The sequence below is a fragment of the Phyllopteryx taeniolatus genome, chromosome 11 (genome assembly GCF_024500385.1).
Source record: "Phyllopteryx taeniolatus isolate TA_2022b chromosome 11, UOR_Ptae_1.2, whole genome shotgun sequence".
Lineage (NCBI taxonomy): Eukaryota > Metazoa > Chordata > Actinopteri > Syngnathiformes > Syngnathidae > Phyllopteryx > Phyllopteryx taeniolatus.
In genome coordinates this window covers 10,721,379-10,734,321 of record NC_084512.1, presented here as the reverse complement: position 1 = coordinate 10,734,321, position 12,943 = coordinate 10,721,379, and the positions used below count along the sequence as shown (strand labels likewise).

General features: G+C 40.5%; 1 protein-coding gene across 8 annotated transcripts in view; it reads left to right on the top strand.

Moving 5' to 3' along the window:
• The window catches only part of disc1 (DISC1 scaffold protein), a 62,188-nt gene that overhangs the window by 3,826 nt on the left and 45,419 nt on the right, over positions 1 to 12,943 (top strand). For 7 of the 8 annotated variants that reach the window (XM_061789175.1, XM_061789174.1, XM_061789178.1 and 4 more), the window contains 4 exons: positions 3,707 to 4,560; positions 5,564 to 5,633; positions 7,450 to 7,606; positions 10,175 to 10,259. In XM_061789175.1, coding sequence (XP_061645159.1) covers positions 3,707 to 4,560; positions 5,564 to 5,633; positions 7,450 to 7,606; positions 10,175 to 10,259 — 1,166 coding nt within the window. Of the gene's footprint in view, positions 1 to 3,706; positions 4,561 to 5,563; positions 5,634 to 7,449; positions 7,607 to 10,174; positions 10,260 to 12,943 lie in introns of those variants that run through there. The other variant, XM_061789179.1, reaches the window with a different exon arrangement.

The following is a 12,943-nucleotide window of genomic DNA, read 5'->3' as shown; positions in this document are numbered from 1 at the left end:
ATACAAACTTCATACAGTATTGTTCCAACAGAGATTCCAACTTGGATCCCCTGACTGTGAGTGACTGTGAGGCAAAAGTCACTCCACTATTGAATTATCACTACGTTATTACATTACAATATATGGCTTTTTCTTTTTGTGTGCATGATAAAAATGTACCTTATTTATTTATGTATTTATTTCCAATGCTATTTACATTTTCTATTTCATCGAGTTAAGACCCACATTACCATTTATTTGGCTTACCCATCCAACAATTTTACCCACTTCCAATTGAAGTATTTAACACTTTTATTCACATTAATAAATCAAAGTAATCCCTATAATTGATCCACTTTTTAAAATTATTATTATTTTTTTTATTATTTGGTTTTTTAACATTTAATATAATTTTGAGGGTAATAGACCTTTCTGCCCTATTGTATATCTGTGATAATGGGATGTAAACAACATTCAACTACAGTAGGAACAAGTAGAAAATGTGTTTTTGTGTGTACTTGTATGCCTTGTCTACCCAGTACTGAAACAAAGCACTGATGGATTGTGGTCCTCATGTGACAATACAGGAAGTGGGGAGCTGATTTTGGAGGAATGCCTCATCACACGCCATGATAGTTATATCAACAGACGGACAGACAGTGTGGGGTCACAAGTGGTGTGGTGTTGCACATCTGCAGAGGCACACTGCTTCTCAGGAGCCTGCTGACATGTGGATTTGCTGATCTGCTGATGTGTGTGTGTGTGTCTTGCTGAGTTGGTTCCTCAAACGATTGCTTTTACGAGATCCTTTCTGCATTCCTCCCGTCTTTGGTTTAAGCACTTTCAACAACCAATGGGACACAATGTTTAACATGAGGCCTGCAAACTGGGTCTCTTTTATCTGCAAAGGTAAATAATCAGGCCCCATTTTACTGAAACACAGTGACCAACAAGTATTTTGGTCACATCTTGTTCTGGGCATGCAATCACTTACACTCAGACTTGTGATAATGTGGGAGTCACTTGTGGTGAGTCTCTTCCTTTTTAATTTTTCTGTTGGGATTCTCTGGAAATAGTTTGAACTCAAATCCCAGCAGGAAACAGTGAATGTCCTAACTCTAAAAGGCTTTATCAAAGACATACAACACACAAGAGGCCCTGAGGCATTTCCTTCCTTTTACTGGGAAGAACCTTCTTTGTGTAATCGAAGTATGGCTATTTCGCAGCAATCAACAGCCCTTCCCCTTTTGTTATATTAGCTCTTGTTTGTTCTTTTTTTTTTTTTTTTTTTTTTTTTTACTCCATACAGCGATGCATATAATATCACAACACATGGTGGCGAGTTAGACTTGAGAACTAAGCGTTAAGTTACATAAGTTGTTATGGAACAGTGGCCACGTTTACAAAGACGCAGTAACCTGAGCTTTAGTTTGAGGTCCCAGTGGACAGAGAGGACAGTGGGAGCAAACCCTTTTACTTACTCTCCTATTTCAGTGTAATATCCCAACACTCCCCTAAATGCTGCTTCCTGTTGCCTCTGCTCCCCACAGTCATATGGGCATGGTTGAGCATTGACATCATGGGGACGGGTCACAGGGTTGTGCTGTGGTTATTCTATAATGCCCGTAATAACTTGCCATTTTAGTTCCAGTCAGAGTGCACAAATATAAATGCCATATATCACTTTGAATTGCTATTCTGTTAAACAATGACTTTATAGTTGAGTTTTCAAGAAGGGTGTTGCAATGACAGAATGCCCCCTCTGTATCCAGCACAAAAGTCTGTGTCAGTGTGTCCCGCCGTATCTTTAGAATGTGTGAGAGTGGGCGGAAATCAGAAATAAAAGTGAACAGTGCAGCTGCACACAAAGAGCCCGTTGATTCGGGCCATTAAAGCTTGTGTCTGTCGCTGAATCCTACACACAACATGTATAATCATGTGGAGCAGGTGTCAGGACAAGCCACTATTCATCATCATGATCCTCTTTCAGATGAAGGCTATGCCCACACATACAATGATATTTTCCATTTGATCAATTCGTTGACATTTTGGCCTTTCGTCCATATGGAAACGTAGGTTTTTGTTATTACAAACTGAGATTTGGACAGATTTGTTTTAAAACCCCATATTGTAATCAAGATTATGAATCACAATTATTCATCATGTTAAGAAAAAGATCTGTATTCTTACTGCACCATTTATTAACAAACAATGTGTAAACAGTTTTCAGTGCAAAATCAAACAGCATCTTACTGAGTCACATAACTAGCAGTCGTACTATTCTTCTTCGTATGTGTCTTTATGACTGCATTATACTGCCTCCCGGTGCACATCAGAAGAAGTAACACAATTATTTGAATTGCAGCATTACATGGTGCACAAACTGTTTAATTCTTTATATTGTATCTGATTATGGTATTTCTCTATATTTTTTATAAAGTAAAATATTATAGAGTGCTATTTTCCTTATTAAAAACTAAAAATACAAACACAAATATGTGATTTTTTTTGGTGGGGACACTAGGACAGCTTAATGGCATTTCCGTTCATTTCATTGGGGAAAGATGATACGAGTGTTCTGAGATACGAGCGTGGTCACGGAATGAATTAAACTCCTATCTCAAGGCACAACTCACCACTATATAAGTAAGGGTACAGTTCTGGCAGTAGTTTTAACAAAACATTGCAGTATTTCATGAACAGTGAACACAATATCAACTTGCCTCAATCAGACTTTTATGATCCCGAATGACCTTCACAATTTATGAGTTACAGTGCCTGGACTTATTCATGTTATTTGCTCTAATAGGAGAAAAAGTACTGGGATGCCTGGCTGTTATACTTACAGGAAGTGAACATGGAAGCTAATACTGTATAATGTGTCAGAGGTCTCTGATAGGTGACAATCTCTGTTCTATTTCATCCCAAAGGTGTTTAATAACAACCATGCCTTTTTGGACTTTGCCAAAACAGAAAATAACCACCCCCAAACTGTTACCAGAAACAATAGAATTGTTCAAAATATCTTGGTAAGAACTTTGTCAAATTCATGAGTGATGACTATGATTAAGAGGTGTGCCTCAGTAGTTTTGTCAATATAGTGTACTGTGTTCTGCACAGTCACTGATGGTGTAGTGGTACACTCGCCTGACTTTGATGCGGGCAGCGTGGATTCAGTTCCCACTCAGGGACGGTGTGAGTGCGAATGGTTGTCCGTGTCTATATGTGCACTGTGACTGACTGGCGACCAGTTCAGGGTGTAGTCCGCCTTTCGCTCGAAGTCAGCTGGGATAGGCTCCAGCGCCCTTTGACCCTAACCAGGATAAGCGCTGTTGAAAATGGATGAATGGATGGATGTTCTGCACAGATGACAAAAGGTATGCACCAAAGTGTCTGAATGTCTGTTCTGCAGTGGTATTGTTTTAAAATAAAAACATTCAACTCTCTCAGCTGGCTGGTTAGGTGTGGTTTAACTGGAGATGTCTGTATGTTTTTGGTATTTCCCAACAGCTGGAGCAGGACCGTGGGAACTCTCACACATCTGGCTGTGTATTTATTTTCAAACACGAAGCCCATTTAGTTTTAACAATGATGGGAATTCACATTCTTGAGTAATTCAGCGCCACATGTTCTTGGCATAGCGTGTCCTCGATGTTGTCTCTGAGCCGCTTTTTATCTACCTCTTGACCGTGTTGTCCAGCTTAATGGTTAATCTGTGTGTTGACAGGTGGCAGAGCCTCAGGGACAGCTGGCAGCGTCGGCCGTAAGAGGCTCCACTGGAAGCCTGGCTACATGAGAGGGGAGCAGTCCAGACCACAAAGCACTACTGATGATCCGGAAGATGAGGAGGAGGAGGATAAGGAAGAAAGAGAAGATGGGGATATTTGTATAAGGAATGGGAAGAGTGGATGTCAAACTAAGGGTATAATATCCTCTGCTGTCAAAATATCTCCAATGAACATTGCACAACCTGAAAAAAGCTCCCATGACATTCCTCTTCCCTTCCCCAACGACAGTGCCTTCAGTGGTGCATCCAGTCAACCAAAGAGTGAACACATGTTAAACCACAGCCTAGTACCCCAGCATTCAGCTACCCCTGAAGAGTCTTTTAGTTCCAGCTTCAGTTTCATTCAACAGTCTCTCAGGACTTTCACGGCCCCTGCAACACTAGCACGTGACCCACACCTTCAAGCCACAGAAGTGCCTAATTTCTCTCAAATTAAACCAGCATCGTTGTTTCCTGATCAGTCTGAGTCAAAACCGTCCTCCCAGGTCACCTCCAACTCTAACCTAAGCAGCCATGAAGAAAGGGAGACACTCTCGTTAGGTGGACGATTTTGGGGGGAACATGTGTGGGGGAGCAGGGAGGTGTCAGCTTCCGTCCCCGACGGCGGCTTTCAGTGCCTGGATACAGAAATCACCTCTTCACTGTCACTTGACTCAGACACCGCCTCTGCATCCTCAGTCACGTCGGGATACGAGAGCGCCACACCCTCTTCTGACCAAGGCTGGGACAATTTGATCAAGAAGTATGACCACGTTCTACAAAACTGCCTCCACAACAACCGAACGCACACTAAGGTGGTTGAAGACACACTTTTTATTGAAGTTTCTAGTCAATAGTAGTACTAATAGCTATATGTTTGTAACGCGAGGCATACCCACACAGCCCTGTTAATACCACCCTTAAGTGATTGCCAGGATGCACTGTGTGTGATCTTATGATGCCAAACAGTCTGGCAAAATATTACAATACGATATTGTAACAATAAAATTACTTATGCAATATTAATGCGCAATATTCATAGCAAACATTTCCAAATTTTAATTTAGCCACAAAACTAAACTAATTTGGCTTTATCTGTCAACTTCATTTTAAATTACTTTGAAGACAGTGACATGGCAACCTGCTATTTGGAAATAGGTGAATTAGTTTTCGCTGGAAGTAGCAACAGACTAGCATAGCGTAGCGTGAAGCCCAAAAAGAAAAGAAAAAAAGAAAAAAACAAGTGTAGCTACAACTTTGTTTGTTCGCAACCACACTTCAAATTATTATTGACATGAGTACATGATGAGAAATCAAGCTATTTTTCACAGTATATGAAAAAAAAATTAGCCACCCTCCTTTTACTGTCATGCTAAGCTAAACTCACCTGAGCTAACTGCTATTAATAGTTCAGATTCACATTAAAAAAAGTAAATAAAAAGTAATAACACTTCTGTAATACTACCCTCAATTTCATTTGAAGAAATGTGTCGTTATTTGAAAATCCCTTGAATTAACAGTGTGACAAATTCTGTAGATGGTTCTGAACTCCAACTTGACATTGAGCAGAAGCAGTTTAAACAGTAAATTATATCATCCTAATAATAGTCCACAATGGAATGTTTCCATCTCTTGAGGAAAAAATCTTAACGTTAATCTTGAATGACTGACTAAAGAATTTCACCCTCATTATGTCACTGTGATCTGTCGGTCATTATCCTTTCACAAATATTTGACCCTTCACTGATTGTTTAAAGGGCATTGCCCGCTGGACCACTTGGTCATTTTATTCTTCTTGATTCTGTGTTTCTTGCTCAGATCGAGTCCATGATGTTAAAGCTCCAGAGACTGCAGCAAAAAGCCATTGTGGATGATGACTATGATGCAGGTGAACTTTTCAGTCAATCCGTAGGCCAGCCTATAAGGCGAGCTGTACCAGAAAAGTACAGAATGAAACAATATCTTGCTTAAATTGATATTAGAATTGTGTACACAATCTGTTCTTTCTGCAGTAATTGCCTCTCCTAATTAGATTTCCTGAAAGGAGGTCAGAGTACAGAAAAAAGGGCCCTTTTCTGGCTAAAAGGGATACATATCCAGACCAAACATCATGTTCATTCTGGATCCAAACCTTTAGATGTCCATATTAAAGATGATGAAGAAAGGATGGGGTTTTCTTGGTAGATGAATTAGTTTTAGAAAATGATGAAATGTGATAACGCAGTGTCTCTGGACCTAAAACAGTTAAAAGAATGTCATGACACACTGAACCTTTGACCGACTTTAGTGACTTACAGAAACAGACCGAGATGACACTAATATAACTGAATTTAGGCAGTAAGGTATATTAGAAATGTGTTCACAAGAGAGGTCCTTCTGGGTCTTCAAATCTAATATGATTTAATTGTACTTTGATTTTTGATTTAATTGTACTTTGAAGACCTTGTTTGACCAAGTTATGGGCCAAGAGACACATAGAGGAAAGGTCTAATTTCTGACCTATTTCTTGGACCTTGTGACTGAAATAGCTACACCAACATCTGCTTTTGGCCTCCTGCAGATATATGTACTCCCAAAGCACCCAGCTCTACCTATTACATGTAGTAGTAAAGACATCAGGACGCCTTGAAAACCAAAGAGTAGTATATAAAAAAAAAACAAATAGTTATATTTTTTTCTGAAAACGTCATAATTTTCACCTTCAAGTAGTTGCACTGCAGAGGACATACAGTACTGTGCAAAATTTTAAAGCTGAATTGTTGCTGTTTGTAATGATTATAGAGACCATATATAACTACAGTGACACCCAGTGGGGGCAGCATGGTGTCCGACCGGTTAGCACCTCTGTCTCACAGTTCTGAGGACCCGGTTTCAAATCCGTCCTCGCCTGTGTGGAGTTTTCATGTTCTCCTCGTGCCTGCGTGGGTTTTCTCCGGGTACTTTGGTTTCCTCCCGCATTCCAAAAACATGCATGCTAGGTTAATTGAAGACTCTAAATTGCCCGTAGGTGTGATTGTGAGTGCGAATGGTTGTTTGTGTATATGTGCCCTGCGATCGGCTGGCGACCAGTTCAGGGTGTACCCCAGTTGAAATAGGCGCCACCACGCCCGTGACCCGAGTGAGGATAAGTGTTATGGAAAATGGATGGATGGACACTCAGTGGAACACATACCTCCTCTGTAACCTCTAAAAAACAAATGTGAAGCGTCCGTATTTGTCCATCTGCTCGTTAGTTAGCAGGCTACTTCCTGGTTCATGGAGGATGATGAACAGTATCCGCAACTTGTTGTTTAAAAATAAAAAAATAAAATAATAAAAATATGATTTTCATGTTTTGAAAGGCTTTTTTTGAACAATACATTCCTTATTGTTCCTAACTTCTGTAAGTGGGTCGCAATTTAGCGACCATAGAAAAATACGGGTCCCAGGGAGACAACAGTTGAGAAACAATATTGTAGAGAAAGGATGGATTTTTGTTTGTTTATAGATATGAAATGATCAATTTTTCTTAATTTCTCAATGTGACAATGTGCAAATAATCCGATTTTTAATTGAGGCGTGATGTCTGCAGTCTTGTTATATCAACAAATCTAGGCAAAAAAAATCCAATAAATAAATACTTGCATGCAATGTCCACATTTACCTTCTGGTATGACTGTATTGTTGAAGTTCAAGATTGTGCATGTGTGTGTGTGCCTTTCCAGCTGAGCGATTTGGGAAAAAGCTGGAGGAGCTGTACAAGGAGCGAGGAGCTTTGAAGCTGGGTTTACCGTCCAGACAGCCCAGCGTGGCTCTGTTCCTCCAGAGACTCAGAGAGGTTGTGCAGAGCGCCCTCCACAGGGCAGATAGCAGTCAGCCCAGGTCAGTCAACCAAGGAGTCTGATGTGTATGTTAATAATATGTGCAGAACCAAGCTTACTGGTCACTCCAGTCTCCACAAATTAATTGTAACTTTTGCAGACATTTGTCAGTAGATTTTAGGACATGTTACAGAAACTTTCCTTTGGAAGTTTTCCTGGAAATTTTGCAAATATAGTATTCAAAGTTGCAAATTCTTTAATTGATTGTCTAAACAAAAGCATGGATGTGGAATATATAAAAGTAGTAAGTAAGTAGTTAAAGAGGGAGTTTGCAATTCAAAAACATTTTTTGTTTGTTGAAGCAGTCATTTAGACTTGACAGTAGTACAAATATGATCTGTGAAAAAAATCAGCCGTCTCCGGCTCCATCTTGTGCCTCTAATAAGGCCCAGTACACACATAAAGACAGTTGGCCTGTTTTTGTGCCGATTTTGCCCCTTCCTGACCAAGCACGTCAAACGCCAGATAATCTTAAATCTTATAAGATTATTCTATAAGATTGTCCTTAGGTCTGATGTATGTTAAGAGTGGATTCGTTCCGATTTTAGGGTCCGAAAAAGGTTGGGGCCGAAAATCTTAAATAATGAACATATTCAATATTTACTACCTAAACTCAATTTCCATAACACGTATCCTCTCGAGGGTCAGGAGCGTGCTGGAGCCTATCCCAGGTGACTCTGGATGAGAGGCGGGGTACACCCCGAACTGGTCCCCAGCCAATCGCAGGGCACATATAAACAACCAACTATTCACACTCACATTCACACCTACGGGCAATTTAGAGTCTTCAATTAGCCTACCATGCATGTTTTTGGGATGTGGACGGAAACCGGAGTACCTGGAGGAAACCCACGCAGGCACGGGGAGAACATGCAAACTCCAACCAGGCGAGGCCGGATTTGAACCCAGGTCCTCAGAACTGTGGGGCGGATGTGCTAACCAGCCTCCACCATGCCGCCCACGACTGTAAATGAAAACAAAAATGTCCCAATGTCATTTTATGTATAAAAGTGGGTTCCCCAGACGGCAAGAAGTATTTTCCATAGCAAGTTTTTTTAATTTTTTTATTTTTTATTTTTTATTTTTTTTTGGAGAATATCGCCATTTTACAAGGCTCTGGCAATCTTCGGGAACACTGGGGAGACATCCGCGCGCATCCAGAAGTGTTTCTTCTTCTTCGGTTTTGCGAGCTCACGTGTGATCACGTGAGATTTTGAGATCGGCGGTGCAATAGAATCTTGATGCGTGTGGTCTGCTGTGTTGAGATTCTCGGAGCACACCACACACGACAACCAAAACTGTTGAAATCTTTGTGTGTACCAGGCCTAAGATATACAAGTAACCTTGTGACTGACAAAGTGTCAGTCATTTGTGACACACTCGCAGACACACTCATCGCGGGAATTTTTTTTTTTCCACTGCACTTCAATTTTGCTAATTTTCCATTCATCTATTTTTGTAGCCCTTGTCTTCATTAGGGTTGCAAGTGAATTGCAGTATATGACTGAGGTGACTTTGGGCGAAAGGCTGGGTAAACCATGAACTGATTCCTAGCCAAAAGCAGGGCACATATAGTCAAACACCTATTCAGACTCATATTCGACCCTACAGTATGGACACGAGCCTTTAATTAAACTGAATATACAGGAGGGAGTCAGAGAAGTACCTGGCGAAAACCCACACAAACATGGGAAATTGTGCAATCGCCACACACTAAGCCACCTTAGCTGAGATTTGAACCCTGAAACTCAGAACTGTGAGTCAGACGTGCTAACCATAGTTCGCCTTCCTGCTCTAGACTTCCATTTATTCCTGAAACTTTCTATGCAGTTTGCAAGTTCAAGTTCCCAGTTCCCAGAATAGACATTAAAATAGTTCATTATAAATTACTATGTCAAAGTAAGAACAGTAAAGTCTAATAAAGAGAGAAACATTGTGATCTGTTCGCTACTATTCGTATTCTTTTACCAGCACAAAATAATGCTTTGTATTCGTGTAAACACAGTAATGACCTGCTTTTGTGACCTTGACACGTGACTCTACATATGTGCATAACTGAATAGTTATGCACATATGTAGAGTTGTTATTTTGTTATATGTTCAGTTGTTGTTTTATCACAGTAAACACAATCAATGGTTTCAGATAAAAATAGTCCAAATGTCCCCTGTTTTTTTCATCCTGTTCAAGAGGATGTTCTTCCCTCCAGTAAATGTTCTAAAACCAGGCAGAGATAGAGATTTGTGCAACATAACTCTTGTGACAGGAAGGAAATCTAGCAGGGGCTCTGCTGCTTACATCCTGAAATGTAGCTTAAAGCTCCAACACAATAGTTTCGTGTTTCCCTTTTCTCTCAGATATGCTGTTTTGAAATGACTACACGTCACACTAAAGCAAAACAAGTCAAAGCTTAGCATGCAGTTCATCTTTCTTTTTAGATGACCCCCGTCTGACAGAGATTGAGGAAAACACTTTCAATGATAAAGATGACCTTGGGGGCATAGTCAGACACCAAGCTCTCTGTTTCCATCAAAGCTTGCAGAGGTGACTGTGTTTTGTTTTGTCAAGCAGATCAGGAGCAGAATTCGATGCAGGAGAGCGGTCGGACGCAGTGCGCAGCCGAGATCGTTTCATACAAGAAAAACGAACAGTCGAGGTAATTTTAGTTCAAATAGCACACAGACTGTCATAGCTCTTTTAAATATCATTAATGCCTCATCTGTGCAATTTGCATGTTTAATGCTTTAATACCAATACTCCTTACAGCACATTATGATCCCATTGAAGCCCTTTTTCATCCAAGCATTAGAGTTCAGCACGACTTGGTATGGCTTGGAAAAGTAAACCCAGATTTGTCAAATTTATTTTGTCTTCTTCCCCTTCCCTTCAGAATTTGCACGAAACAATCAACTGAATGAAATTAGTGTGGCTCCATCCTTTAGGTAATGTACCACTGCTATGGTTAGCCCAATCTCTGTTTTGAAAAGTTATTTTGATACCTTCCTGCTGTGTCCGTGTTTGTAGTTGGGGAATCTGTTACTAAATTGTTAACTAAAGTTATGAAATATTAAGGGATTTTTTTTTTATCTTTAGATTTTTTTTCATCCATCCATCCATCTAGCCATCGCAGTCTATCCCAGCTAACCTTAGGTGAGAGGCGCCATTTAATTGCAGTCAAATATTTTTCAAGAATTGTATTTAATTTGATAATATCTGACCCAGCCATCCATTTTCAACACCACTTGCCCTCATTACGGTCAGGGGTGAGCCATTGCCTTTCCCAGCTTACTTTGGGTGAGAGTAGGGATGGTCGATAGGACCACTTTTTTTCAGACTGATACCAGGACGATTATTCATTCGAGGACTCACCGATACAGAGTACCGATACCACTAGTATTTTTGGTACGTCAAATTTTATTTAACACAATAGCAGATAATTGTGAACAAAGACCTTAATTTCTTCTGATAGAAATTACTGGCTGCACACTTAAGGCCTCTTTATACTCCCGCGGTCGCGCGGGCGTTGTCGGCTGCATTGCATCACGTGACCGACGAATTGTCCCGCGCAGCACGTCTGCGTAGCTTGCCGCGCACCCGACAAAAGTAGTTGCCAATCAAACGACATAAGAAAGTCACATGACCTCACACGTCTTCCATTGGGCTTCCCGGACATCCGTATTCACACTAGATAAGCCTGCCCCGCTTATTAATAATAATTTCACTGCGTACCTTTTACTCGTACTCAAGTAATTTTTTGGAGGACTACTATTTACTTTTACTTGAGTCACATTAGTGTCAAGTAACAGTACTCTTACTTTTGAGGACGTTTGGCTGCTCTACCCACCTCTGGAGCGGACATCCTCTATTGCTACTCTTATGTTTTAGCAACATTTTTGTTCATCAGATCAGCCAGTGTTGTATTTGTGGCCCTGGTCTTTTGTATTTTGAGGTGCCGCGAGTCAGGGCCACGGTTGTGGTCCCAAGTGAAACCGCAAAGCACACGTAACATCGGTGACAACAGCTGATCCGCTAGTACATTTTGTAATAATTAGGAAACACGGTTACAATTATCTAATTAGTTTATTGATGTTAACGTTAAATGTAATAAGCGTTGGAGCGCTGTTAAGGATTATGTCACAACACAGATGGAACTAACTTCAAATTCAGAAATGGCCAATAAAAACAGAAAAATATTGTACTTAATATTTTCCTGGAGGATGCGTTTGTGATTTGCCTCTGAAGTTGGTAATAGTGAAAAATGAAGTGAAACAGACAATGATTGTCATCAATTCTTTTCCAGAATGAGAGTGCTTAAAGAGGAGGATGCTATTCATGTGGCACAGCTTGAAGCAGGCATCAGGTGCAGGTAGAGTTGGGCCTGGCTCAAGTTGGAGGCCAGAACAAAAAAGCAAAGCGAAAGAAAGAAATGAGGCAAATTTAATTATAATCTTAAATTTGTACATCAACATGTACTTGAGCGGTGTAAATAAGTTTTTCTGCTTGAATAATCATTATTATTATTATTATTATTATTATTATTTTGCCTTATTGTAATCATTAGAGTCTTCCAGATTGCTTAATTTATGTTCTAATAATAATTTTAAAAAAACTGCGGGGGCCCGGGGGATTCCCCCCAGACCCCACCTAAAATTATTTTTTGGTCACCTTTTTCATGCCTTTGGTGTTTGCATGTCTGTGATATCCTTATAAACATATAATTGCATTACACTTAATTGCACCGACACAACAAACACACAACATCATATCATCATAGGGTGTATTGGGAAGTTCACTCCGGGCGCACTCTCCACATCCTGGAACCTTCGGGAACTCAGAGCGTTGTTAGTGTGTGTGCCACTCGATACAAGTAAAACTGACACATTCAATATGGTGGATGTACTGACGTATCCCTAGCAATAGCCAACACGTTTATTAGTAAAGTTATAGAACGTGGAGGACGCTCTGTCTCTGGGTGCTGCGGTCTCGGGGCGCGATGGGAGCATCGGACTGAATTTCCGAATGGACCTCATACACTGAGGCGAAGCTAGGATTGGTCCGAGACTGCATGACGTCACGACGGGAAGCAGTTTTGGCCACAAAACAAGCAGGCTCAAGCTTCCGTACGGATGCTGTTCTGAGCCACGTGCAGGAGAACCCAGCGCTGAACCTTCTCCAACATTATTGTTTGACTTTGTATTTTCGAATAAATTGTTAAACTTTCCTTCTGGCCTAATCATTGAAGTATTACCTAGACCAGAATAAAAGAACAGGGCATTAGAGGTTTGTACGGCCGACAGGTTATACCCGGACCGCGACTTTTCTTTGTTCTCTTTTACTAAC